Source organism: Vanessa cardui, chromosome 20 (assembly GCF_905220365.1).
Source record: "Vanessa cardui chromosome 20, ilVanCard2.1, whole genome shotgun sequence".
Taxonomy (NCBI): Eukaryota; Metazoa; Arthropoda; class Insecta; order Lepidoptera; family Nymphalidae; genus Vanessa; species Vanessa cardui.
This window is the reverse complement of record NC_061142.1, coordinates 3,460,187-3,487,761: the sequence shown is the minus strand read 5'-3', so window position 1 is coordinate 3,487,761 and position 27,575 is coordinate 3,460,187. Positions and strand designations below refer to the sequence as shown.

At 36.4% G+C, this 27,575-nt stretch overlaps 6 protein-coding genes across 7 annotated transcripts in view; 3 read left to right on the top strand and 3 right to left on the bottom strand.

Annotated features, from left to right (window-relative positions):
- LOC124538217 (myosin-I heavy chain) overlaps nt 1-10,033 on the top strand; it is a 96,605-nt gene extending 86,572 nt beyond the window's left edge. The window contains exons 27-39 of the mRNA XM_047115197.1: nt 98-274; nt 638-785; nt 997-1,168; nt 1,639-1,875; nt 2,340-2,508; nt 3,111-3,296; nt 4,027-4,212; nt 4,545-4,752; nt 5,115-5,247; nt 5,590-5,725; nt 5,853-6,095; nt 6,559-6,762; nt 7,134-10,033. Coding sequence (XP_046971153.1) covers nt 98-274; nt 638-785; nt 997-1,168; nt 1,639-1,875; nt 2,340-2,508; nt 3,111-3,296; nt 4,027-4,212; nt 4,545-4,752; nt 5,115-5,247; nt 5,590-5,725; nt 5,853-6,095; nt 6,559-6,762; nt 7,134-7,235 — 2,301 coding nt within the window. The 3' untranslated portion in view covers nt 7,236-10,033. The remainder of the gene's footprint in view (nt 1-97; nt 275-637; nt 786-996; nt 1,169-1,638; nt 1,876-2,339; nt 2,509-3,110; nt 3,297-4,026; nt 4,213-4,544; nt 4,753-5,114; nt 5,248-5,589; nt 5,726-5,852; nt 6,096-6,558; nt 6,763-7,133) is intronic.
- LOC124538216 (DNA-directed RNA polymerase II subunit RPB7) lies at nt 10,003-12,137 on the bottom strand. Its single transcript, XM_047115196.1, has 6 exons — nt 11,977-12,137; nt 11,786-11,895; nt 11,449-11,608; nt 10,804-10,854; nt 10,207-10,344; nt 10,003-10,112 (listed from the first exon to the last, which is right to left on the bottom strand). Exons 1-6 carry the CDS (start codon nt 11,986-11,988, stop codon nt 10,062-10,064), a joined length of 522 nt encoding a protein of 173 aa, XP_046971152.1. The 5' UTR covers nt 11,989-12,137; the 3' UTR covers nt 10,003-10,061.
- Nucleotides 12,138-12,471: 334 nt separating this feature from the next.
- Nucleotides 12,472-20,189, top strand: LOC124538239 (ras-related protein Rab-8A). Of its 2 annotated transcripts, XM_047115224.1 has the most exons (6): nt 12,472-12,671; nt 12,904-12,964; nt 13,040-13,244; nt 13,690-13,830; nt 14,820-14,822; nt 18,746-20,189. In XM_047115224.1, exons 1-6 carry the CDS (start codon nt 12,548-12,550, stop codon nt 18,848-18,850), a joined length of 639 nt encoding a protein of 212 aa, XP_046971180.1. In that variant the 5' UTR covers nt 12,472-12,547; the 3' UTR covers nt 18,851-20,189. The 2 variants fall into 2 exon arrangements, with proteins under 2 accessions (XP_046971180.1, XP_046971181.1); XM_047115225.1 differs by lacking the exon at nt 14,820-14,822 and having other exon boundaries at nt 12,473-12,671.
- On the bottom strand, nt 19,424-21,192 carry LOC124538238. Its single transcript, XM_047115223.1, has 5 exons — nt 21,001-21,192; nt 20,876-20,935; nt 20,635-20,808; nt 20,408-20,551; nt 19,424-19,944 (listed from the first exon to the last, which is right to left on the bottom strand). The coding sequence occupies exons 1-5, from the start codon at nt 21,070-21,072 to the stop codon at nt 19,582-19,584; spliced, it is 813 nt and encodes a 270-aa protein (XP_046971179.1). The 5' UTR covers nt 21,073-21,192; the 3' UTR covers nt 19,424-19,581.
- A 2,234-nt stretch (nt 21,193-23,426) lies between these two features.
- LOC124538225 (protein SEC13 homolog) lies at nt 23,427-24,712 on the top strand. Its single transcript, XM_047115208.1, has 2 exons — nt 23,427-24,066; nt 24,257-24,712. The coding sequence occupies exons 1-2, from the start codon at nt 23,497-23,499 to the stop codon at nt 24,626-24,628; spliced, it is 942 nt and encodes a 313-aa protein (XP_046971164.1). The 5' UTR covers nt 23,427-23,496; the 3' UTR covers nt 24,629-24,712.
- Nucleotides 24,713-26,940: 2,228 nt separating this feature from the next.
- The window catches only part of LOC124538224 (DNA polymerase epsilon catalytic subunit 1), a 28,879-nt gene continuing 28,244 nt past the window's right edge, over nt 26,941-27,575 (bottom strand). Inside the window, exon 42 of the mRNA XM_047115205.1 lies at nt 26,941-27,161. Within this exon, the coding sequence (XP_046971161.1) occupies nt 26,994-27,161 (168 nt within the window). The 3' untranslated portion in view covers nt 26,941-26,993. The remainder of the gene's footprint in view (nt 27,162-27,575) is intronic.

The window sequence follows — 27,575 nt, the reverse complement described above, 5'->3', positions numbered from 1 at the left end:
GTGACTATCAAACCATACCACGCAGGTTAAAAGAATATTTATATCCACAAAAGAAAAAGTTGCAGAAACTAGGGCTTAATGATATATCTTGACCCAGATGGACGAGTTCCCGGTGTCGGAGAAGGTGGCGCTGCAGCTGGCCGGGCTGCAGGCGCAGGTGTCGCTGGGCGAGCCGCCGCCCAGCCCGCCGCCGCCGCACACGCGCGCCTACTACGCGCACCCCGACCAGTTCCTGCCGCCGCGCATCGCCAAGCAGCGCCCACCACACCAGTGGGTCAGTGGATCGATTCACATACTCTCTCCACTGTTATTTATATGACTAGCCGTGTAAATAAGCTAATTTAACTTTTAAAAGTGTTCTTGGACAGCTATTATTTCAAATTCAGAACATTATTTTCCTAAACACATAAAACAAATAAAAGAGCAAACAGAACTGAACTTTATACTTAAGATAATATAGTTTAAATTTTATTGAACTACATGTTGAAAATTTAAAATACTTTATTGTATTTATTACCAAAAGCATTTTTATCGTAATCCTGTTAGGCGAAGAACGTATTAAAATTGATATTGCGTCCGTAAAAATCGTACTAATAGCGCTAATTATTAGTTGTTTGACGTTTGTGTGTGTGCACAGGCTACGATCCTCGCTCAAGCACATCGCCAGTACGGCGCCGGCAGGGCGGAACTAACCGCGAAAGCATTATATCTGTCGTGTGTGATGCAGTATCCATTATATGGAGTCACCCTCTTCCCCGTCACCTACAAGGGGTATTGGGCCCACGGTGAGCTTTCTATTCTTTAAATTATGACGCCTTATATAATATTAATACCCAATATATCTGATGATGATTTGTTGTCATATGAAAATATAAAAAACGAACGCGCGTACCACTCTCACGTATAAAAAAAAGATTCATATCGATGATTTTTACTGTTATAACAAATTAATTAATAATCATAATTTATATTTGTTAATGCTCATCTATCCTTCAGGTCCAAACGTTCTACTCGGTGTCGGTGCCGAGGGAGTAGTGCTAGTTCGACCCGCAGACAAGGTTGTGCTCGCCGAGTACCCCTACACCAACATTGCCGCCATTCTGATGGATCCCGTCGACAACGGCCTGACACTCAGCTTGACACACCACGGACAGCACGACGGATTGAGGTACGAGTTGATCTTACACCATATAACACGGCTTTTTATGGAATAATACTACACATATATATACACACAGAGCTGAGATGGCCCAGTGGTTAGAACGCGTGTATCTTAACCGATGATTGCGGGTTCAAACCCAGGCAAGCACCACTATATATATATATGTGCTTAATTTGTGTTTATAATTCATCTCGTGCTCGGCGGTGAAGGAAAACATCGTGAGGAAACCTGCATGTGTCTCATTTCACAGAAATTCTGCCACATGTGCATTCCACCAACCCGCATTGGAACAGCGTGGTGGAATATATTCCAAACCCTCTCCTTAATGGAAGAGGAGTCCTTATCCCAGCAGTGGGACATTTACAGGCTGTTACTACTTTTTACTTTTACTACACATACCCTAGGTTTAGTGTGGAAGTATAACAATTAGGCGGACAAATTAGTAAACGGGATTAATCGTGGTGTGTCGCGCACAGATGCATCGTGCTGGAGTGCGCGCAGAAGGCGGAGGCGGCGTGGCTGATGGCGGCGTACAGCCCGCTGCTGGGCGGCGGGCTGGCCGAGGAGGCGCCGCGCCGCGCCGCGCCCGCCGCCGAGCGCGCGCGCCTCGCCGCCGCGCTGCGCGCCGCGCGCCGCGCGCTCGTCGACAGCGCGCTGCTGCGCCGCCCGCAGGACCTCTCCGCCGGCGGCTTCCTGCGCAACACGCTGCGCAGGTACGCACGCAGCCCGCACCCACCATGCTGCGATTAGTGCAAATACATTTATCATAAACTAGGAATGCGACTGCGACTCCCGACCACACTTCTATTTATTTATTTATAGTTTTCGAAACCCCATCGGCATATTCTCAAAACATTAAGAAAAAGCAAGAAATAAATTCATGTACGGTGTGATACACCACTACAGGCATTTACATTTTACATTTCAAATTACAAAACATTACACTAATCTTCTGGGCGAATACCTTTGCCCAGAAGTGTGGTCGGAAGTCGGGAGTCGTGAGTCGCTCCTGTTGAAAATGTTTTGTGCCAGAGTGTTGCTCCACTTTTTTTGTGACTCATTTTCTTAATATTTTAATAATTATTCTGTAATTAGCATTATATATTCTACGTAATAACTTTGCATAAATAGTTAAGGTAAGGTGAAATGCAATAACGGGTTCGTTTTATAACATAAGGTTGAGCAAGCATCGTCTGGAACGGGTCCGGTTAGACATATCGGCAGAGTCGCAGGGCGAGTGTTACAAGGGCTTCCCGGCGGCGTACTGGTGCTGGGCCCGCAGCTTGCCGCACAGCCTCACTAAGCTCAACGAGGCTGAGGAAGTTGCAGCCATGCAGATATTCAAAGTAATTAAAACTCACTTACTATTCAATTATATTATTATGACTGTTAAAAATAAAAACCATACTTAAACCTATTTGTTTAAACAACACACTAATTATAATTACCTATTTGTTTATTCTGTGCGTTACACTCTTATACATAAGAATGAGATAGCAATATGTTTAGTACTGTTAACTATGTTTAGTGTGAACATTGTGTTCAAAAGAATCAGCACTAAGAAATTTTACATTTATATCAAAAATACATAGTTAAGAAATATTATTATTATGAGCAGAGATGGCCCAGTGGTTAGAACGCGTGCATCTTAACCGATGATTGCGGGTTCAAACCCAGGCAAGCACCGCTGATTCATGTGCTTAATTTGTCTTTATAATTCATCTCGTGCTCAGCGGTGAAGGAAAACATCGCGAGGAAACCTGCATGTGACAAATTTCATAGAAATTTTGCCACATGTGTATTCCACCAACCCACATTGGAACAGCGTGGTGGAATATGTTCCAAACCTTCTCCTTAAAGGGAGAGGAGGCCTTTAGCCCAGCAGTGGGAATTTACAGGCTGTTGTTGTTGTTTGTATTAAAAATATAACTTTTCTACAATTTCTTAGGACATAATGAGTCACGCGGGCCTGACTAACAACGAGGGCAGCACGACAAACCTCGCCAACAACAACAGCGTGAGCAGTCACGAGAGCGACAGCGACGACCGCGTCGCGCTGGCGCAAGCGCTGCTGCAGCGCTGCCTTCAGAAGGACACGCTGCTCTGCGAGCTGTACGCGCAGCTCATCAAGCAGGTCAGTGTAAAGTCTAAAGGATTCGAAAAAAAATTACAACACTATAGTCTGTTCGCGTTAAGAATGCAGTGAGTTGTCATTGTTCACCGGCAACTTTGACCAATCAAATCTTTTCAAATTACAAAGTCAAGTTCACATTGAACAGGTGAAGACATTAGTTCGAACGTGATGGTTATGGATTTAATTAATTATTAACTGATATTTTTATAATTTAAATTAATTTTTTATTATTTTTAACTGATATTAAAAAAAAATGAATACCACGCCAATCTGTAAAAATAAAAGTGCGAGAAATGCTGCGACCATGTCTTATAAGACGAAATTGCCATGTGGGATTTAAATAATGTTAAGGAACTCGCTGCAGAAAATTGTTTTTATTATAAACACTAACGACGACAGTAATAGTGTAAGTAATAGTGATTAAAATATTAATGACTTAATTTCGATTTTTTACGCTAATGTGTACTTTTTAAATTCATTACACTTAGTCTTTAAAACAAATGTAATTTGTTGGAATTTTAACACAAATATACATACACCTTTACCCTTCTTTTAAAAAGATTTGATTGGTCAAACAATGACAACTCACTGCGTTCTTAACGCGAACAGACTATAGTGCTATTTGGGGCGATATTCTCACTAAAAGTGGCCAGTTACCATGATGAAGATCACCTATTGCGCTGTACTGACTACAACTTTCCTTAAAAAACAACAAAAATGTTAAACCCAGACAACGGAGCACCCGGAGCCCAACTCCCGCGTGTCGGCGCGCCACTGGGCACTGCTGTGCGCGGCTGTGGGTGCGGCGCTGCCGCCCGCTAAGCCGCTGCGGCGCTTGCTTCTGGCGCACTTGCGGTACCGCGCCGCAGCGCTGCATGCCGCTGAGGAGGGCAAGTTTGCGCGACGAGCTGAGCAGGTGAACACTTAATACAAACTACAGTCATAATTTGTTGTACCTTTTCCGACCCCTTTACAGGATTTTTATATCCGATTATGATTGATCTCCAGTGCATTGAATGTGTATTAATATGAGACAATGAGACAACATCACATACATTACTCTGATCCAAATGTAAGTAGATAAAGCACTTGTGTTATGGAAATCACAACATAGAAAACTAATGGTAATCTACATCGACTCGGCCGGGAATCGAACCCGGGACCTCAGAGTGGCGTACCCATGAAAACCGGTGTACACACCACTCGACCATGGAGGTAATTAATACAAGAGACTTCGATCTCCGTCAGGTGGCACTGAGTATAGCTCAAGTGCCGCGTCGGCTGGCGGCGCCATCCAAGGAGGAGCTGCTGTGCGCGGCGGCTCGCCGACCGATGCACGTGCGCGTGCTGCTGCTGGACGGCAAGCAGCACGGGCTGGTTTTCGGACCGGCCGCCACGGCCGACCACCTCGTGGCCATGCTCCGCGACAAAATCGGTCTCACCGATGCCGCCACCGGTAAGCGGCACTCTTAACAACTTACTTATAACCTATTCCAATGGAAGCGAGAAAAGATTATAAAAACCTTGTTAATAACGTATTTCGTGGGGTGTTTTAGTTTACGATCAACATACACTTATTTATAAAACAATACTATTGCACGTAACCACTAGTTTCACGTTAATTTTACTTCCAAAATTTCGTTTTCGTAAAGCCATAGTAAATTTTATAGACCAATCAAGCTCTCGACCGATGATAACTCGTCAAATGTTGTTTATTTAACATTTTTCCTGTTATTGTTGGAATAGAGAATACTTACCTACACTTTAATAGACAAATACACAGTCGCCGTTATCTAAACCATATCGTGGTTCCGGCAGGCTACGCGCTGTACGAGGTGTGCGCCAACTCGAGCCCGGCGGGCGCGGGCGAGCGCGCGCTGGGCGGCGCCGAGCGCGTGGGCGACGTGCTGGCGCGCTGGGAGAAGGCGGGCGCCACGGCCGCCGCCTGCAGGTTACACATACTGCTCCATACTCTCGTGTGACGCCTCGCGCCCCGCCCCCTGCACCCCGCACGCCGCGCCCCGCCCTCTGCACCCCGCACGCCGCGCCCCGCCCCCTGCACCCCGCACGCCGCGCCAGCCCCGCCGCAATAAACGCTCCTTCCCACCAAACATCTTAGTTTATTCTTTTGCTTTCCCTATCTTGAGCACACTATGCATTTTTAATTGAAATTTTACCGGAGCTTCGCATGATGTAAGCATTACGATTTGCTACTTTGCGATATACTTTTTATCAGTGTGTGACGGTTTGGGCTTATTTTATAAAATGATTTCATGTTTTTAATCTCAATCAGGTTGGTGTTTAAAAAGCGTCTGTTCCTCGGCGAGCGCCCGCTGCACACGGCGTGCGTGGCGGAGATGGAGCTCCTGTACTACCAGGTGCTGCACGCGGTGAGGCACGATCGGCTGCCCATCGAGACGGATGAAGCTGTGAGTTGCACTTTTTTCATATACAATACCTTTACTTTTATTAAAATCTATCATATAATTCCTTACAAATATTGAATAGATAAAACAAAAATGCAACAGTCAAAAAAGTGACATATTTTTCCACTAGGTGATGCTAGCGGCGCTGCACGCACAAGTAGTGAAGGGCGACTGCCTGGGCGGCGGCGAGGAGTGCTCGGCGGCGGCGGGGGCGGTGCTGCCGCCGCGGCTGGCCACGCCCGCACTGCCGGCGCCCGCAGTGCGCCTGCACCACCTGGCACTGCGCGGCACGGAGCCGCACGCCGCCATGCAGCGCGCGCTGACGCTCGCCTCCTCCTGGCCGCTCACCAGAGCCACGATCTTCGACGTTATGGTGCGCGAAGAGAAATTGTACTCTTGTAACTTTACATATCTGAGGAATGCAATGATTTATTAATAAGGTATTAATTATTACCTCACACTCTCACACTGAATGGCGACTAGATACCATTTGTTATTTGTATATATCTGTATATTTATATGTTTTTATGTATGACTCTATGTATATATGTATGTATAAATGTATTTATGTACCTAGCTATATGTATGTAGTAGTTTATTTATGTATTATATTATTTGTATCTATGCATGTAGTCTATTTTACACCACCTACCATTTCTCTGTTGGCTACTACTCCATATCACCTCGGTTGTCTGGAAGAAATCGCTTTAAAGCGATAAGACCGCCGGTTGTACCATCTATTTTTTTTATGTGTTCTTACTTTTCTGTTTAATTTGTGGTGTACAATAAAGTGCCTAAATAAATAAATAAATAAAATTAGTTGTGTTGTGAAACAGCAATCGTTCACGTCGAACTGGCCGCGAGCGCTGTGGCTGGCCGTGGACGCGCGCGGGCTGACGCTGCTGCGCCGCGGCGCGCGCGCGGCGCTCGTGTCGCACGACCACGACCAGCTGCTGGCCGTGTCGCCGGCGCCGCGCGCGCTGCTGCTCGTCACGCGCGCCGACCGCAAGCACGCGAAACTCGTTCTCTCGACCGACCAGGTTACTAACCACTTCACATACTGCTATATATTATTTATTATAGTTTATATATTATTATACATTAGTATATATTATTTAATAATAAATAAATAAAAAAATCAGTGTGGGCCACGTCTCCCAAGAAGACGACAAAAATGATTTCCAGCGAAGATCTGCTGATGTTTAGTATAAATATAAAACGCCAAAATGTAATTGAATATAAAATGTAAAAAAAGGCACGGGCATCTGCGAGCCTGTGGATGTTGTATTTTAATTAAAAAAAAAAAAAAAACCACTTTACATTTTCAAAATCTCTATTGCGAGTACAGTTACTAGACTTTTTTTAGTATGTCATTCTTTACCATAGTCACGCTATAATTCGATGTGCACAGGCGTACCAGATCGCGACTCTGATCAAGGACTACATCGAGGCGGTGCGCGGGCCCGTGTGCCCGGCCGTGCCGCAGCCCGCCGCGCGCCCCGCCGCCTCCTGACACCCGCCCGCCTAGTGCCAGTGCTTCCACGTCTCGCACTAGACGCGCACCACGCGCACTAGTGCCGGCGCACCTGCGGGCGTAACATCGGCGGGCGAGGGAACGGAATGGGAGCCGACTGGGAAACCGAGCGACGGTCGAGTGACGGGGACGCAGATGATATTGTATGTGCGTTAAAAACTAAATGGAATGGAAGCTTGCGTGCAGCACAAATGTTCCTTAAAACTTCAGTGTCGCTCGATTTACAGTCGTATTCGGTATGATTGGGTTGCATATAGAAGTAAATGTTGATATGATAAATATATATATTTATTATATACATAATATGTAATATATAAAGTATAATATGCTTTTATCTAAATATCGTACGGAAATCAGTTCAAATATTTCGATTAGCTAGCGCAATCTAAACATACGAATCAAATCAGTCTACATTTACTTCGGAGCACAAGCAGTATACAGTATACAGATACAAGTGGCGTTTGGTCAGGAATGTAAGGATGGACGATTTTCAGTTGCCAGAAGACGGGGAAGCAAACAAACAAGAAAATATTTTGGTAAAGTTACAAAGTCTAGCTCAACAGTTTTATTCCATAGTTAGGATATTCCAATCCATAAGTCAAAAGGTCTATTCTCTTTGTGATAAAAAACTTCAATGAAAAATCATCACATGACGAATCGGTAAAACTACAGATTCCTGAAGCATTATCACGAAGAGAGAATAGACCCTCTTAATTATAAATCGATTCAGATGTAATTGGTGTTGAGGTTTCATCAGTTTAGTGTTAAAAGTGTTAAAATTGTTAAGATGTTTTCGATGGTAGATAGTGATCATAATTCAATCTTATTCCCCTCGTATTCGGTGGTTAACTATTAAGGAGTCCGCTTTAGACGACATTTTATCACTCCTGTTTCAACTTCCAACTTTAGTGACTAAAGTGTCGTTAAAGTCAATTAGCGCTAAGCCGACCCACTTTGAATTCTAGATCCTCCCATAGATACACTATATAATGTTAGTTGATTCTAATAGTAAAATTACCTATATCCTAATAACCTTAAGATTCATATCAGCCTTAAAAAGTCCTAATCTGTTATAAAATTTCCTTCGCTTCGAATCTTCCTGTACTGTTGAGTACTTAGCAGAGTATATACTTGTTTTAGACTGTTTGCAGTATTGTATGTTTATCCTAAAGTCTTGTTTTGTGCCTTGTAAGAGCGGCAAGACGTCGCCGACAATCGAGCCTAACGCAGGCGAATTAAAATATTACTTTACATATACTCAATTAAAATTAAAACTCATGTATTACGTAAAATTACGTATCTGTATTATTATTTTTTAAATTTTAGAATGTTTTTATTTTATAATTATTCAATTGTATTAGTTAATTCTTTTTTTTTTTTTAAATCTCGAATCAATTAGTCGGCAAACGTTCTTGTTCGCGTGTAATCAGTGAGCCAATTGTGCAAATTATTGTGACTAAAAAAAAGTAACTGAATATTTCAAATATATCTTCTATCTGCATATTATTATGTTATATTGCACAATGTTATGTCTCAATATTTTATAATGAAATTATATACGATGATTATGTAGATTATACTGTAGTAAAGCATTTTATGCTTGAAAGTTATGCTAGACTAATATTAATTCTATGTGAGCATAGATAAGTTTAAATTTTAGGCCTATTCGGTGCTTAGATAAATAAATAATTAATCATTGCTTAGTTTCTGATCTCATATTGAGTATTATTTATTTAGTTGCCATATTTCGTAAGCGTGAGCAATATTTGAGTAGGGTTTTTTTTATTTATTACTTGAATGCTTTTGACGATTTTGTATATAATTGACAAACCAAAGATACTGAATTGTCCCTTTGGATAATTTATTTCAATAATTCGACATTGATATATTTAGTTATTTTATGGATATTTGTGTAATTATTTTTTAAGCTATTTTAGAATATTTTTTATTTGTATATGATTTTGTACTGCAATTTTGATGCCCCATTAAAATATTTAGAGCATTGATCGAACATAATGTCATATGTTCTCCCATGATGTATAAATGAATCAAACTCATCCTACATTGAATAATACCTGAGTCGCATGATAGACAGTATTTTAGATGAAAAATAGAGAAACCTTTCCATTAGTGTTACTAGTGTCGTTAATAGAAATTTATTTGAAGTAAAGATTTGTTCCATACATTTAGAACCCTTTGGCATTCACTAATGAAATAATTTTTATATATTTAATGTACAACCATTGATGTTCTTAACTTCTTAATATTCAGACAAGTTTGCTAAATAATAACATTGGATGGTATTTATTTATAAATTTTGTTTAGAGGGTTCTTAGTATACTTATTATCCTCTTCATTGGAATGACAAATCTATGATGTCAGAAAGAGAGAATAGGTTTCTACTAAACATCCGCTGAACAAGGATTATAATTAAAGCCATGAATTATTTTCAATTTCTTATTATTGTATTATTCTTTTAATAGGTTTAATGTGATAACGGATATTAATTTTGGTACTGCACTGTATGCTAAGAGTATCAATAAGTTTGCATTATTATAGACATAAGGTTGTATTGTTATTGTAATCACATTTATACAAGAATAATACACGGTCAAAGGTCACACACATACTGCCCAAATAGACTGAAATGTCCAAATATTTTGTCCTTTTTTGATGGATTGTTTTTGTTACATGCATATGAATTTTACACTATTATTTGAATGCCAAATAAATATGAACAATAAAGACTTTGTGTTTCATTTTATAATTTATTTATTAATTTATTTAAAAAAAAAATTATATATATTATTGTGTCACTAAACCTAAGTAGTCATCCATAAGAGTTCCGATGGCAAACTGGAAAAGAAAAAAAAGTAGTTTATTTAACTATCCACACATTGTATATATATTTAACTTTCAAGGCATTTATTTCTATATAAAATCAACTTACAATGCCAGTAGCATCAACTCTCGTACCCACAATCTTCAACCTGATAACGTCCTCTTCCTGTATGACATTATCTTCCTGTTTACTCTTGTAACATGGGGGATTTACATTCGGACAAAATTCCATATCTGCAGGAATTGACTGTAATAAAACAATGTTTAAAGTTAAAATAATAATTAATCTGTAATAATATTATAAATGTGAAAGTAACTCTATCTGTCTGTCAGTCAGTCTGTCAGCTCTTTCAGAACTAAACCCCTAAACCAAATTAGATGAAATTTGGTACGAAGCACACTTGAACTCCAAGAAAGGCTATTTTTTTGTCTAACACATAACAACCAATACCGTAAAACGTGAGCAAAGATGAGGGCGACTACTACTAAAAACGTAATGGTATACTATATACAACATGATTTTCGATTTTTTTTATAATAAAATGATTAATGTTTAAATTACTTATTTAATTAGAAATTAAGGTATAAACAAATTAGAAAAGAAGGAGTACATAAAATGAATTAAGAATTCAATTCTTTTATTTACAAAAAAAATGATTTTGATCTACCTATATGATGATCTAAATGAGCTTTGAAAAATACTTACATGATGTGAAATAAAACAACTTAGAGGACCAATTTGAGCAAACATTCCAACCTGTTAACAAAAAGTATAAAATGATTATAAAATACAGTTCATTTTTATATAAATAGCGCAATAGTGTATTGTTGTATTTAAATGTTGATAAGATTTTTAGTATCCATCCACAATGAGAAAGAAACCCAACTATGGTGTGCACATATGCTCCATAATATCTCCTGCACTGTCTCTCCTTTGTAAAATGTCTACTGTAGCTATCTTATTATGATATTGCTGTCTCTTGTGAACTCTTAACATGAATGCTAGTTCTACAATTTCATCTAACTGTCCAACATGCAAATTTTTCCCAACTCACAATATATCAAGTAACTATCATCTACGCTATACCTAGATAATTATATATGGGGGGGTTATTTGTGTGATTTGACCAACTCTTTTAATCTGGGAATGATTTGCTGCCATCGCAACATCCCAACAGTAATGAACATCGACTAATATCCACAAACTACATCTCTACATGTGGAGGGTTGAACAAATAGTTGACTGTTAGACAATCATGTGGAATCAGCAATCTGATCAATTAAAGACTACCCAAATGAGTAAAATTAACATCTTTGTCGATGACTTATAAATATATTTATTAATGCATACCTTATTAACTTGTGTGACTATTGCGTCAAGAACTTCTCCTTTGAAAGGTCGGAACACAATTGCTTTATATTTAACCGGATACACAACAAAGCCTTGCCCTGGCTGAATGAGTCCGGCTCCTATGCTGTCTATTGTAGTTACAGCTATAACAAATCCATATCTGCAAGTATGTATTTTTAAAGTAAATCATGTAAACATTAAAAATGAGAGAGACCTAATAACATAAGCAGTTTCTTAAAAATGAGTTATCTGAGTTAGTCATGAACCAACATATGAAGGTCCAAGTAAACAGATGAATGATAAATTACAGGCAAAAAACTTAATTTAAATTACTTACTTGCCTGTACAAGTACCTTCTACTTCTGTATAAAGTTTCTGTTTAACCGTATCTAGTAGCTGTGGTCCGAAATACCGAGGATGTAATAAAATTTCGTGTTCCAAAGATATCTGCAAGTTTGTTTAGGGTTATTGTTTAATTTGTACATGATTTAAATTAGGATAAATGTCAACAAATCCAAAATTAATTACGTGATAAAACATTTTTCCAAATGTTTACAACATCAGTTCATTATAATAAGGTACTAAAACGAAAGTAAACTTATACTTAAGAAGAAACTAAAGTTTTATGTGAGGTGTACGATACAAACGCCGCTCTTTTGAATCAAGCTATTTTGAAACATTTAATTTGACATTGACAAGCATATATTTTTTATGCATATTTAGCGGATCAGAATCTTTCACTCAATGTATTTCCTTGTTAATAAATAATATAAGAGATCATTCACAAAACAGCAAATGTAAAGTATAATGATAAGTAAATATTGATTTTCTATATTTCAATTTCTATATCTTTAAAAAAACTCAAAACTTTAAAAAGCGTACGCCAATAAAAATATAATTAAATGTATTAAATTCATTTTGATTAAAAATACATAGTATATTTGATTATTAAATAAATTATTAGTATAATAACTTGAAATCGAGCAAACGAATACAACAAACGTCACTTTACGATATCATTGTCTACGCACATCACTAGCGATTACTCAAAAATGCCAAATGAGTGGTTGTGTGTCTTGTAATCAGATTGATAGAAAAAATGGCAAAAACTTACGATTATTTATTTAAATTACTTCTGATAGGTGATTCTGGTGTAGGGAAAACGTCTATTTTATTTAGATTTTCTGAAGATGCGTTCAATATCTCATTTATATCAACCATCGGTGAGTGCTTTAAGTCTTTGTATCAAAGGTTATTGTCAGAAAGTTTATTTTTTATACGTAATTGTCATCACGATTTTTTGTATCGCTGTAGGATGTTTCTTCACAATAAGTTCAAAAAAGGGCGCGGCTCCTCCTCAAATGGAGCCCTTAGAGAATTAAACGCGTGAACTATTTATGACATCATACACACTAATTTTAATTAATTGACTACTTAAACAACGAATTGTTTCAGGTATTGACTTTAAAATTCGAACAATAGACCTCGACGGTAAAAAAGTAAAGTTACAGATATGGTAAGTTTCACAGTTCATTTTGGGTTTCCTGTGAAAGTTCGTTATTCAGTGAATCAAAAATTTGTAACGTTCTAGGGATACCGCGGGTCAGGAAAGATTCCGTACGATAACAACGGCTTACTATAGAGGTTCTATGGGCATAATGCTTGTTTATGATGTTACAAACGAAAAGAGTTTTGAAAATATAAAAAATTGGATTAGAAATATTGAAGAAAATGCAAGTGCTGATGTGGAAAAAATGATTCTTGGTAATAAATGCGACTTGGATGCAAAGAGACAGGTAACTGAATATACAAACATATTTATTAGTTAGGATAACAATATGCTAGCACAGTTTCACGTTCATTAACAATCAAACAAATTACATGAACATATTAATTGACTGCAAAAGACCCAACATAATTTATATAAATTGTTATAAACACATTGCTACAGCAATATGTGAATTGCTTGTTAATAATAATCAAATATTATTATGAAAACAATTGTATGTAGTTTATTAGAGTTTTCCTGCTTTAATCAAATCTTGTTTCAATAAGAATACACTAGAGTTATGCTCATTTTTACATGTTTAATATAAATACATCTATTTTGTGTTAGCTGAGTGCTTAGTGCTTAGTGCGAGTAGTACAGTTAAGGTATTAGTAAAAGATCCATCAGTTTTAAATCATTCAATGTCTTGGCATGATATTGACTGCTGTTAAACAAATTTTGTAAAATTTCAGGTATCAAAAGAAAGAGGTGAACAATTAGCAGTAGAATATCAGATTAAATTTGTAGAAACATCCGCCAAGGACTCACTAAATGTTGAGTTTGCATTCTATACATTAGCGAGAGACATCAAGGCAAAGATGGAGAAAAAACAGGTATAATATAATTCATACACTATTATATGAACTAAAATAAAAAATCTCATTAATAGTCTAGTTGGGATGAAGCAGAAAATCTTATGTGTGTAATTAAAACTTAAATATTGGGTAATGATAGTAGTGTAACATAGAATAAAGGTTATTGTAAACATAAATGACATAGTTAAAACATACAGGAATATTTTTATAACACAAAACAAAGATAGACAAGAAATTATTGAAAGTTTTTTAACACTCTGAAAACGAAACTGATCAACAGAAACTAAATATAAAACCCCTTTTTATATACAGGCTTAAAAAGGATACGTAGTTTGACTGACAACAGCTTTATTCCATTGTCATTTATTTGAAATTTAAAGTAGTATGATTTGAACTATACAATAAAACCCGTAAATTTTAATTTGAAGTATAAAGTAAAGTAAAACCACTAAATATGCCAAGTTGTGTAAATTTCGCGAGTCGAGATGTCCCAGTGGTTAGAACGCGTGCGTCTTAACCGATTATTGCGGGTTAGAACCCAGGCAAGCACTGCTGATTCATGTGCTTAATTTGTCTTTATAATTCATCTCGTGCTCAGCGGTGAAGGAAAACATCGTGAGGAAACCTGCATGTGACTAATTTCATAGAAATTCTGCTACATGTGTATTCCACCAACCCACATTGGAACAGCGTGGTGGAATATGTTCCAAACCTCCTCAAAGGGAGAGGAGGTCTTTATCCCAGCAGTGGGAATTTACAGGCTATTGTTGTTGTTGTGTAAATGATCCTTCACTGCTTGAGGTAAAAAGATTAACTAATTCCTTCAAGCTACTTAACATAAGTTGGTGAATACTAAAGTGTAAAGTTTCGGTGACATCAGGATTCCTCACAATGTTAATATTTCATTTTATTTTTTATTTTAGCATTATAGATTGAAACAACATTATAATGATTTCATTATTGTAATAATAAATTTATTTTGTTCCATGCCTATCTATTGAGCACAGAAGGTAAAAAAGTTTGTACTTAATATAATTATTGTGTTGTGTTTGATGTTTTTTAATCTATATAATTGAAAAATATTAAAATTAAAACTAATATGTAATACAAAGTGAGCCTGCATCGCAAGCAAAGTTAACACAACTATTACACAAAGACATTTTGTAACGCTATTGGCGCTGATTAACAAGTTCCTTTCAAGAACAATAACTTTGCCAGAGGGCTAATTCTACTAACCAAATGTCTTATTTTTTCGAACCGAAACGTAATCAAGCCCTTTCGGCGTATTCCTATTCTAATTACACGATGATTTAATTTCGGGGACGTATCGGAATCGTTAAAACAGTAGAATTGGCCCCCCATTTGATAAATTAATAGAATGATTCTAAAAAAAGGTTTATTTTTTTCATATACAATTTATTCTTAAATGGTTTTCTTATGGTATAAATACAAAGTAAAAGTATGAAATATAACAGTATTGGGTCTTCGTAACGTTCGAATGAAATTTATAAAAAAAAACTGAAGGCCAGATATATGTCAACGCAAACATAATCGATTAGCACGATTATGCATATAGAGTATACATACAAACGTTATATAATGAGTATGTATAAGGCCCTTTATATAGAAGTTTATTTCGCGTATGTAATTGCGGATTTAGATTTTTGATCAATTCCAATGACTTTACACCATATAAAAGTATAGTACGACACAACTTAGATCGAAGTAGCATCGGCAAATTGAATAAAACCAATTACTGCCGATTTATACAACCAATAGAAATAGCTCTCTATCGCGCCATTCAATGCTATTCTCGCGTCAGTTCAACTCGAGAAAGCAAGTGCCTGTAAATCGACATGTCAAATCGACGAATATATGATGTTACAAGTTATTACGTTTGTGTAAAGGTCATAAACATAACATAACAAATACATATTGATAATTTAGAATAATTCGGATGTGTTTTATGAATTTTGCCGATGCTACATCTAATTTGTGTCGTACTATACGCTTGAACGGTATCCTAAAAAGATTTTGTCGATAACAATGTCCCCGTGTGACGTCATGAGTAAACACGGTTTCGTATCCGTTTATTTATAACGTGAATTTCACGCTCGTCACGTCAATAGTCTTAATTTAAAGTGAGCGAAACTAGAAAACGCAGTTACTTGTATAAAATATGTATATTATATAGTAGAACTTTCTCCGAAACGCGCTGCGTCTTTTCAGATACATTTTTTGTACACAAATATTGGTTCAGTAGTTTTTTTCAAGTTAAACATTACATTGAAACGCCTCATTTATACCTATTGGTGTGTATAAACGCTACTAATTACATGAATTATTAGTGTATGGTGTTATTATAACGGGCGCTATCAATTAAACATTCTGTCGGTTATAATGAACACTGTTAGGGGAATTCACAAATACATTCGTCGACCCGTATGAACATATCTGCACGGTTCATTGATAATAATTAGGTTTTTGTCACTGTATGTGTTTGGAAAAGGTATCTTTATTTATATTTGAATAACTGCAACGCAATGACACGTGAATTTCAAATATAATATGAATAAATAGTGTATTTTTCCCTTTGAGATTGTACGTAAAATATAAATGAAATTCTGTTTTATATATTACTGTTTATCGCCCGCGGTTTCGCTTGCATTTTAGGTGTTGATCGTCTGGTATTAGGTTAGCTTAAGTCCGTCCAGACAGAGCAACAGACAATCAGACAGATTATAAAAGTAAAAAAGTTTTAAGATTAGGGTTATGTTAATTATTTGTTTAAAAAAGTCCCTATCTATATGCTTGTATCAATACTGACTATCCGCTTAGACTTTGAATTCAATTATGGTGTCTTTTTATAATATGAAATATGTTTTCAAATTTGACAAATTGGCAAATGAAAAAATGGTAAATGGTTATCAACGCTCATAGTTATTGGCATTGTAACAAATATCGCCAATATATGGCCAACGTAGGACACTAAGAAATTATTGTTCCTTGTGCCTGTAGTTACACTAGGTCACTACCTTAAATCGGATCATAACAATACTAAGTATTGCATTTTGAAGGCAGTAAATATGAAGAGCAGCTATCAATTACCCAGGAAAACCTACCACAAAGTCAATCTTTTTTATTATTACCATAAATAAATAACTATGCCAATATATATATCGCTTTCCGAGCTATTGACCAATACTATACAAATTTAACTTATGTTTTTTCAAATATATCGATTAAAATCAAATCTAATTTACACATTATGTAGCTGATATATACCTGATATTATCAGAATAATATAAAATCAGTATCAATCGAGAAAAATATTTATGTTAGTTTTATATGTGTGGTGATATATGTCACTGAGTAAATAAATTGAAATTGATTGCCTTAATAATTTTGTTGTTCTCTTATCGATATAATGCAATGTAATATCGAACGATAAAATTGAATACAACTTAGTTCATATTGATTAAGGCAAACGGTCAACTAAGTTGTGATCATCACTTATCATAGACAATGGTACCGTATGAAGCTTTAACCATTTCTTAAATAGCTAATATGTCTTATGTCTGATGTAACACGAAATCACTCATCCTTCACAACCGGGAGACAAGAATACTAAGTAAGTGTTCTCAGCGGTGGAATTATGTGTGGGTGATACATTTCCAGACTACTTTTGGTGATTATTTTTCCAGTTATATCATTGGTACAAAGGACAAACAAAAACTTATTACTCCTGTTACTCAACTGCATAGTCTCTGCATATAGTAACTCTTTTGAGGGGCAATGTATTCGTATACGATTCTACAACGAGACCTCAGACAGCGCTCAAATTGCTTATGTTCCCAAATAAAAAAATATATATTGATATTGAACGCTTGAGTGTAGAAAGGCTACTAAATTACATACACAATTTGGGAATGAAACGATTGCCTCCTAGCTAATTCTATTCATATTCAATAATATGTATTTAATTAATTTGCCTAAAAAGAAGAAGACCCGCTGAGTTTCTTTCGCCGGTTCTTCTCAGGTCAGGGTGTTTATTTTTCGGAACCAGCAGTAATGTTTAATTTTACCATCAATAAGTAAATGTAACGCTTCTATATTGAATAAAAGAATTTGAAGTTGAAAAGGGCTTGCACAAAGCCCTACCACAGAGTAAAACAATACGATGCCATTAAAATGTCAAATCAATGAAACATTGTGACTTATGTAAGGCCGCAAAACAATGAACTAGTAACAATGAAATACAAATACACGTATATCCGTCTGTATTTGAATATTCTATAAAATATTTAAGATTATTGACGAACCAAATTGAATTTATAAAAATACATTAACATTTTTTGATCCAATGATAAATGCGTTGATAACAATGTTATTAGAAATATGTATAGTACTATCCCTTATCATTTTCACTATTCGACAGCCCAATCAAAATATTTATGTACTATTTATTAGGTAAAAAAATCGAATATATCATCGACATTGAGACTTTGAGACTACACTATCTGAGTCGGTTATCTTTTTCTTAGCGTTTTTCTAGTCTATTCGCAATGACAAAGTGGGACCCCCGATACGATTAACATTAATAACTAAAACAAAAGCCATCCGAATAATATATAATGATGTATTTGAGCTTGCGCTTTATTGCAATTTGTACTCGTTGAATACAATCAGAATTGAGTAACTACTAAGTGTTACTCATATTTTACGAGAATGACTTATATTGTCATATTTTACGAGAATGACTTATATTGCGCATCGCGTTATCGCCGCTATCATAACAATATAGCTTCGTAAACTTTATTACAATTTTCTTACCTAATAAGATTGCGTTTCTTGTTATCGCTCATCGATATCTTTGAAGTGTGCTGTGTGACCGTTCGTATCGATATGTTTAATGATAAATATTGCGCTGCAGGAGGCGAGTAATCCGCCAGGTGGCAGGACCGGCGCGCACCAGCTGAGGGCGAACGAGCAGCAACGCAAGCCCACGTCGTGGCTGTCGCGCTGCTCCGTCCTCTGACGACGCCCCGCCGCCCCCGCACACCCGCGCCATGTACTCATCTACTAAGGGAGCGTGGGTAGTCAGCCCACCACTATATTTTTCGACCTACACTTTTAACTGGTGCAACTCCGAGAGGGTATATCAGACTTGCTTTTGTATTTTTATATCCGATTATTTCGTTCAGGTGTTATTAAATTGCGACAATCATTTGCTTTACGGAAACTTCGAGTGACGTTCGAATGCAATGGACTCACTTATTATCGACACCTATTTAATTGTGTGGTTCGTCAAATTTTCATTTGGAATGTTTACGCGACTGCTTTGTAAATTTCAAAATTCAATATATCTCGTGGTTATAATTTCTGTAAAATAAATCTACTTTAATGTGACAATTATTTTATTAGGGCGAAATTATTTGGTATTACGCTGTAATGCAAAATGGTTTAAAGGATATTATTTCAATAGATTATTAGCTGTATTTTTCTTTTGCTATTTTAATTAAGAAATATATATTTTAATGTAATATATACTACATATTTAATTTGAATAAACAGTGCTTTTTTTAAGAAAGTTGTTTCAATTAAACAAATATTAACTTTTTAAACATTTTTATTGTTCAACAGATAATTTATACAAAAGAATAATTTTGTCAACAAGTATATTAAAAGAACTACAATAAAAGTTTGTAATGCATTTCATACTATCCTAGATTTTAAGTTAGTACTAGATAGTTTTAAGCCCGCAATAATTCATGATGCTTGAATAGGCTTTGGAGATGATTTAAAAGGTAAAAGAATTACTTTTTTGACACCAACTAAGGCACTTTTAGAAATAAAAGCTAATAGTTGTAACAATTTCTTTGAAGATAAAATAATAAGATCAGTTGTTAGATGGGTTCCTTTTCGCCAATATGTGACGTAAACAGGAATAGGTGGAAGCTTTTCTGACCAAATTCCATTACGGAATGACTTTGCTCTCGCCTCTGCTGATAATATACCAGGAGCCAGTTGTGATTCAAGAGTATTCTTTTTAATAGCTTGAGGCACAGAAGCTTTAGCAAAACCAAGTTCCACTAACTTTTGACCAATATCAAATGTCTCCACAGTTTTAGTCTGAAACAAATTAAACATTTATGGACTACATAAAAGATATTAATGTCTGGCAATTGAGAAGATGCTTTCCCGACAGGTCTATAAACAAATGTCTGTTGTATATTTTATGTGGCTTTGTAATTTCTTTTACAATTAAATTAACATAGTTTTTTTATAATCTGGTGATTGTGATATGTTATTATGTCAACTTAAATAAATGTTATAATTTAGCACATAATATAATAATCAATAAATATGAAAACATTTCTTTTTTTTTTCAAATTTATACCACACCATCACTAGTTATATGTTAACTATTTATTTTTATAATTATCTCAAGTCATGAGAAACTAGTAGATGTCAGTTCAGAATTAATTCTAAATGTCCATACTTAATACAACATAAATATATCAAAATTGTATTTGATACAATATAAATATATTTTTAAGTAAATTTTCAATTAGATTAGATATTACAGGCATACCTTTTGTTGTGGTAAATGCAATAGAACAGTGGAGACAAGTTCTTCCTTGTCTCTTGCGATCGGTTTTAAAGTAACTTGCTGACCTTTAGCCACACAATCTAACCAATTAATAGCATTGCCACTTACTATGTCAACACCCCATAGCTGAAATTAAAAAATAATAATTTGACACATTCTACATAACATACAGGACTTTCTCTTTTTTTATTAATTATAACTGAAGTTACCTTGACAGGCAGAGGTGGTTTACTGGAATGCCATAACGGAAGATAAATTGGAGCTTTGTGACTAACAAGGAGCCTTACAGGAGAATGCTGAACTCCTACATAGACTCCTTTTAAGGGTTCATGCCTTTTTATAAAGTGATCAGGAACTTTGCTTGCTTTCGAGAATTTACTTACCTATAATATAAATATAATATTAATAAATGCTAGTTATGTAATCTTTGAGTATTAGAATTGTATTTACCGGACGGATTTTATGTATAGACACTGCCAAGCTTGCTGTGGCGAGAGCATACACAGCTATCTGAAATTAAAAAAAATGTGATAAAGACTGCCGATGTTTATACGTATTTGACCCTGTTAACATACATTTACTCCACGATAATCCTGTCGCAATAGACTCTCTAAATTGTAAAATATTCCGCCTTCTTCCTCAGCCATTTTTGTTACCTAATGCGAAGACAAACTTTCATAATTTACAAAATTAGCTCATGAATATTTTCTGATTTTAGGATTCTTTTCCTTGGAGAACTTCAATGACATTGACATTATTTTAAACGTCAACTGTCATCATATTTCTAATAACTCTGGTTGCATCCGACTTGCGTAGAAAAGCAAACGAGGCTGAATGTTAATATCGTAGAAAAGATTTTTCAAATCACAACTCTTAGGCCCAGCACACACGGCGCAACGCATTTGCAAAGAAACTGCGACTTCTAGTTACTTTTGAGTTTCAGCCATACAGACCGCACACGACGCAACCTGTATGAAACTGGTTTGAAACGCGTTTCCAAGTTTTTTTGCAAGTTTCGCAGTTTCGTTGCAAATGCGTTGCGCCGTGTGTGCTGGGCCTTACCCTCGAATGCTTACCAGCAATAAACGATCACATGTATGATAATCGTTTCTCTTTAGAGCTATATCATAAAGACGGAACGGACGGACGGATGGATGGAAGCCGTCCAATGATTTGGAATCCGTACCATGTTATAGTTAGTGATTACCATCAAATTGGCCATTGCCTTTCCGTCCATTCCGTGAAATTTTAACCGTTCCTTATGTCGCCAATTGGCACTGATCAATCTTAAAAATCAAGATATTAAGTCTTGTGCCTGTGGTTACACAAGCTCAGTTACCCTTCAAACTGGATACTAACCATACTAAGTACAGCTGTTTGCCGGTAGAATATCTAATGATCTTTTTTTTATTTAAAATACAACATCCACAGGCTCGCAGATGCCCGTGCCTTTTTTTACATTTTATATTCAATTACATTGGCGTTTTATATTTATACTAAACATCAGCAGATCTTCGCTGGAAATCATTTTTGTCGTCTTCTTGGGAGACGTGGCCCACACTGATTTTTTTTATTTTTTTTTATTATTAAATAATATATACTAATGTATAATAAATAATATATAAATAAAATTATATAGCAGTATATGTGTTCGAATTACTACAATCCAGCGGGTCCTGGTCCGCGTTTGATCAGAGAGAGCACGGCCTCGGCGACTCTGATATCGCGTTTATGTGTAGATGTCTTGAGGCTGTGCTCTAGGATGGTCCTTTCTGAAGCACCCGCCGCTCGGCCGATGAATCTGCCGATAGCGTCGTCACCATCGTCCGTATAGTAGACACAGGTGTTAGTGTGTCTAGTAATTGCCACAACTGCGTGAGGAACACTTTCGTGAATACGGAGCCTCACATTTTTCGACTGGACTATGATAACGTCGCCGTAGGTTTGTCCCTGAGATTCGTGGATGGTCATGACGCCTGATCCTTCTCCTTTTCCATATCCCTGGTCCATTAGGAGTTTCTTTTCCTCCTGCGTATGGACCAGATATAGGGTTTCGGTTTGGTCGGATGGTATGTTGGCGTCAGTGAATCTCTTCATTTTGAGGGAGTGGATTATAGAGCTTGCAGAGTAGATGGTACGGTAAACCTCACTAATGGCGTATGCGACGTCCAGGGGGTTTCGGGCACAGGATAACTCGCGGGTGATGTTTGTTGTCAGGCTTGGCCGGCAGTACCTCATGTCGAACAGATTTTCTCTGTCGATATAAGGCAACTGGTTGATGTCTCCGATAAGGACCACCTCACTAGCTCCAGACAGCTGTGCCGCCATTACTATGGCTCCGAAGTGGTTCATGAGGGCTTCGTCGACCGTCAGTCGGTTGCACTTTGTGCTCTCGTTGAACCCGTTTACTAGCACGGATGCCATAGTTCGTACCCTTGATTTAGCTTTTTCGCCAAATCGGCGTGTAAGTTGTTCTTTCAGATCTTTGGCGGCTTCGATTGTTGAGGTGATTACCACTTCGTTATCCTCATCAAAATTCCTGACAATGTGAGTCGTCTTTCCGCATCCTGGTACCCCGTTTATCCACGATATCTGTGGCAGCTCCCAACCCACGAGAGGAGAGAGAGGAGACTTTGTCATCACGAGTATCCTGTCATCTAGCATTACTCTCGTGCATCTGGCCACTACTACCACTGGGTCTCCTGTGTAGTAAGTGTGTGTGTGTGTAATATCTAATGAATAAATGGTACCTACCCAGAACGGCTTGCACAAAGCTTTAACCAAGTTACACAAAGCCCTTTGGTGTCTACGATTAGTCGTCGTCGTATTATCCCTGTCATTAAATATCAAACTAATTTAAATAATGGACGTAATGTTACCTGTGCTATTAAATATATAAGTAATACGATTTTTATGTAAAAACAATAACAATTAACTTTTTTAATCAGAGTTTTACATCGCAGCAATATCAAAGGCAACATTGACTTCCACGTCAACTTTTTTGACATGACAGATATTAACCAAATAGTAACCGAAGGAACGAGTGTTTTTGTAAAAGTTATTTTATAAAAATGATTAGTGTTTTAAATACTATAGATACTGGTCATGAGGACATGATCCATGACGCAGAATTAGATTATTATGGATTGAGGTTAGCGACTTGTTCATCGGATAACTCAGTAAAAATTTACGATATCAAGAGCGGTACACAAACTCTTGCCGCTGATTTAAAAGGGCACTTTGGTCCCGTATGGCAAGTTGCATGGGCTCATCCTAAGTTTGGCAATTTATTAGCCTCTTGTTCGTACGATAGAAAAGTAATTATATGGAAAGAATCAGGAGAGTGGACCAAACTCTATGAATACTCTGGACATGAAAGTTCTGTGAACTCTGTGGCGTGGGCGCCAGCAGAGTATGGTTTGATATTGGCGTGCTGCAGTTCAGATGGTTCTATTTCGACAATAACTTACAATCAAGATGGTGGTAACTGGGATGTTAAGAAGATACCCGGTGCACATGCAATTGGAGTTAATTCAATCAGTTGGTGTCCATCATTATCAGCAGATCTAAACTTTGATCCTCTAACTAACAAAGAAGCTCCAAAGCGATTAGTATCAGGTGGTTGTGACAATTTAATCAAAGTAAGTTATACTCAATACTACCTTATATAATAGAATGTATATTTTCTAATTTAAATATATTGAAAAGCAAGGTCAATTAAAAAAATATATATATAGATTATGTACATAAAATCAATCTGTACACAAAATATTATATAATAATATTTTTGAATACAAATGAAAAAGTACTAACCAATGTATTTCATTGCAGATTTGGAAAGAACAAGGGGATCAATGGGTGGAAGAGAACCGCTTGGAAATGCATATGGACTGGGTACGAGATGTGGCTTGGGCACCTTCACTTGGTCTGCAGCGTTCCATGATAGCTAGTTGCTCTCAGGATAAGAGAGTCGTCATTTGGTCCAGTGATGATAATGTATCCTGGACACCAATCATTCTCAACACATTTGATGATGTTGTGTGGAGTGTCAGCTGGTCTCTCACTGGTAACATCTTAGCCGTATCGGGTGGGGACAATAAAGTTAGTCTATGGAGAGAGAATGCAGATGGTCAATGGCTATGCATTAGTGAAGTTGCAAAAGGACTGGGACAATCACCCAATGAAGAAAGGAGCACCCTTTAAGTTTTAAGTATTTTTTCCAAAATAATGTATGTTTACTTGTTTATCCTTGATTTAATTGTAATATAATAAATATAATTAACTTAATTTCAACGCATTTCTTTTCTCTATATGGTATGTTATTATTTCATTAAGGATTGATTCAACGGCAGGATTTTTATGACAAGTTCATTATGATCTTTGTATTTGTAATCAACTCTATCAAAATACCAAGTCGACAACCATAAAAGTATAACTTATATTTTTAAAGATAGTTTATCATTATTATATTTCTAAATAAGAGAAATATAAGATCTATGAATTTGCAATTGAAAAGAAATGTAAGGTGTATTGATATTTTAAATGTTTGAGCATAGCATGTTATAGTCATATATCATATTACATAAGCTATGTGTCCAGGCTCTGTTTAAATATAAAGTATAATCAAAAACTCAATATAAGAACTTATATTGATATTTAAAATCATAAATACATCTAACAGTACCACACTCAACATCTTAATTTGATATGCTTGTAACAGAAAATGTTAAATATAATTTTCATTAATATAAAACATTTAAAATATATACGTTTTTTATTTTATGTTATTAACATGAGGCGTTATAATGGCTAGGCAACACTCAAAATTTCTCGGGAAAAATTCGTAGCATTATCAGACTTCTATTCATGACCAAACAGGGAACTATAAAAAAAGTTTCAGGGTGGTACAAATCGTTTGGCGATAAAAAAAAATTACTCCTTTGCAGTGGTATTGCGGCCATTGGGAACTGTCGAAAAAGTATGGCAAGGTGATTTTCGTGGCTGGCGTGGAATGGCTACTCGACGATAATTAGCTATCCAAAAATTAGCCTGGTACAAATGGTTGAATTGTTTTATTAAAATTAATGTATTCGTGTCGGTATGGCGGGCTGTAAGCCACACCCGAGAAGTATGGCATTACGCTACCCCGAATTTTTTTTTTGACTATCTGAAAATACAAGCGTTTTTGTGGAACAAATCGTTCAACACTCGTTATTTTTCCGACGCGTTCGATTAAAGCCTACGCGATTGGGCCGCTGGTGCGAGCGTTATGATCATCATTTTCATTTTTTCCTTAACGTAATTAGACCCCTGAAGAACCTCCATACTGGTACAAATGACCAAGTATTTTGTCATTATCATCTCCCGGTCTATTTCACGTTTACGAAATGTTATCGTGCTTATTTTGGTTTTGACATAAGTTACGGAGAGGTCTTTCGTAACAAATCCAATAGGTATCAGATTCGGATGATCTTAACAGCATCTAAGCCCCCAAATCACGTTAAACACTCAAATACTACTTCAGATTCTGATGATGAAGACGAAGACCAAGTGGCAAGTACGTCTAAATCACCACAAAATAGAATAAGGTGAACATCAATGGGCAATATATATTATATACTGACTTGAAAGTGGTTGCTTTACTTCTAGGATTGCAAACCAAGTACACGAAATACTGTACCGGAAATGAATCAAATGTTAGATGCTTATAAAGAATTGGGTTGCAATATGTCATTAAAGATGCACTCTCTAAACTCGTATCTAGACGTTTTTGAAGAAAATCTTGGGGCAGTAAGCGATGAGCACGATGAGCGCTTCCACCAAGATATTGCTTCAATAGGTTAAGGAACCCATTAAAAGTAGATTTTTTTATTTCTAGTACATATTTGCCGAAATATATCATTTTAAAAATTCCATATTTAAATAAAGCGCGAAAACGCTACTTGGACAATATGGCGCTGCAATGGGGTCGGTGACGTCACTTTGCTATATTTTAATCTGTGGTACATATAGTACAAAAGCAAGGTTTACAAGAAAGTGACTTCATCATAAGCCCGGTCAATCAGGAGCGTTTTGTGTCACGTGACAAACGTTTGAAAAAATGCATTTTTATTTATTGATTTTTGAATAAATTTATTTTCAACTTTCGTTAGTAAATAAACATTTTTAAACTCATAATATACACTGATTACAATAATTCACAATTTATTTTTCGCATTGTCAAATAGCCTATTGAAAAGCGTTATCAGAGAAAATGGACCACTGCAATGATTGCAGACTACAGTTTGGTTCTTGATCAGACACCAACCACTTATCGCAGACAGCAAAAAACACAAAAAAAAAATTTTTGTCCTAATAACATATTTATGTCATGGTTATGTATATAATTACGGATTGTATATGGATTTAAATAATAGTTTACGGGTTTCAGATACGGCTACGACTAAATGTTTTTCGAATAGGATATGTGTCTAAGATTATTTAGCGATTGTAAATGAAAAAATTACAAGATAATATGAATGTTAAAACTATTTATTAAAAATATTTATTTCTATACTAATAATACATATCACATATTGTTCAAATTAAATTCAATGAGTTCCATTAGTAAAGGCATCTTGTAATATTCAGCGATTGTCTTATATGTGGCCAGTTGTGAACGGACCTCCTTCACGGGCACCATTAAAGCGAATTCTCCTGCACAGTCACAGACCGACGAAAGATTTTCGCGTTTCACCTGAGAAACAATGTATATATATTCAAGATGTATTTACACAAAGACAAAAAACAAAGTATGTAATGTTTTAAATAAAAAATTGAAATAAACAAGTTGTCGCCGGCGGCTTTGCACGCGTTTTTGGGTATAGATTGTCATGTTAGTCAAGTTTGCTTCAGACCAAATTTCATCAAATTCGGTTCAGAGGGTTTTTTTTATGGCATAGGTTGGCGGACAAGCATATGGGCCACCTGATGGTAAGTGGTCACCATCGCCCATAGACAATGACGATGTAAGAAAAATTAACTATTCCTTACATCGTCAATGTGCCACCAACCTTGGGAACTAAGATCTTATGTCCCTTGTGCCCGTAGTTACACTGGCTCACTCACCCTTCAAACCGGGACACAACAATACTGAGTACTGTTATTTGGC

Excerpts from the sequence above, each read along its gene's own strand:
- LOC124538239 (XM_047115224.1), top strand. The coding sequence starts at position 12,548 with ATGGCAAAAACTTACGATTATTTATTTAAATTACTTCTGATAGGTGAT. Across the intron at positions 12,672-12,903 it reads CTCATTTATATCAACCATCG|GTATTGACTTTAAAATTCGA; the intron begins GTGAGTGCTTTA and ends GAATTGTTTCAG. Across the intron at positions 12,965-13,039 it reads AAAGTAAAGTTACAGATATG|GGATACCGCGGGTCAGGAAA; the intron begins GTAAGTTTCACA and ends GTAACGTTCTAG.
- LOC124538216 (XM_047115196.1), bottom strand. Across the intron at positions 10,345-10,803 it reads GTTGTTTTATTTCACATCAT|TCAATTCCTGCAGATATGGA; the intron begins GTAAGTATTTTT and ends GTTTTATTACAG. Across the intron at positions 10,113-10,206 it reads GAGTTGATGCTACTGGCATT|TTTGCCATCGGAACTCTTAT; the intron begins GTAAGTTGATTT and ends TTTCTTTTCCAG.
- LOC124538238 (XM_047115223.1), bottom strand. The coding sequence starts at position 21,072 with ATGGCTGAGGAAGAAGGCGGAATATTTTACAATTTAGAGAGTCTATTG. Across the intron at positions 20,936-21,000 it reads AGGATTATCGTGGAGTAAAT|ATAGCTGTGTATGCTCTCGC; the intron begins GTATGTTAACAG and ends TTTTAATTTCAG. Across the intron at positions 20,552-20,634 it reads AACCACCTCTGCCTGTCAAG|CTATGGGGTGTTGACATAGT; the intron begins GTAACTTCAGTT and ends TTTTAATTTCAG.
- LOC124538225 (XM_047115208.1), top strand. The coding sequence starts at position 23,497 with ATGATTAGTGTTTTAAATACTATAGATACTGGTCATGAGGACATGATC. Across the intron at positions 24,067-24,256 it reads GTTGTGACAATTTAATCAAA|ATTTGGAAAGAACAAGGGGA; the intron begins GTAAGTTATACT and ends ATTTCATTGCAG.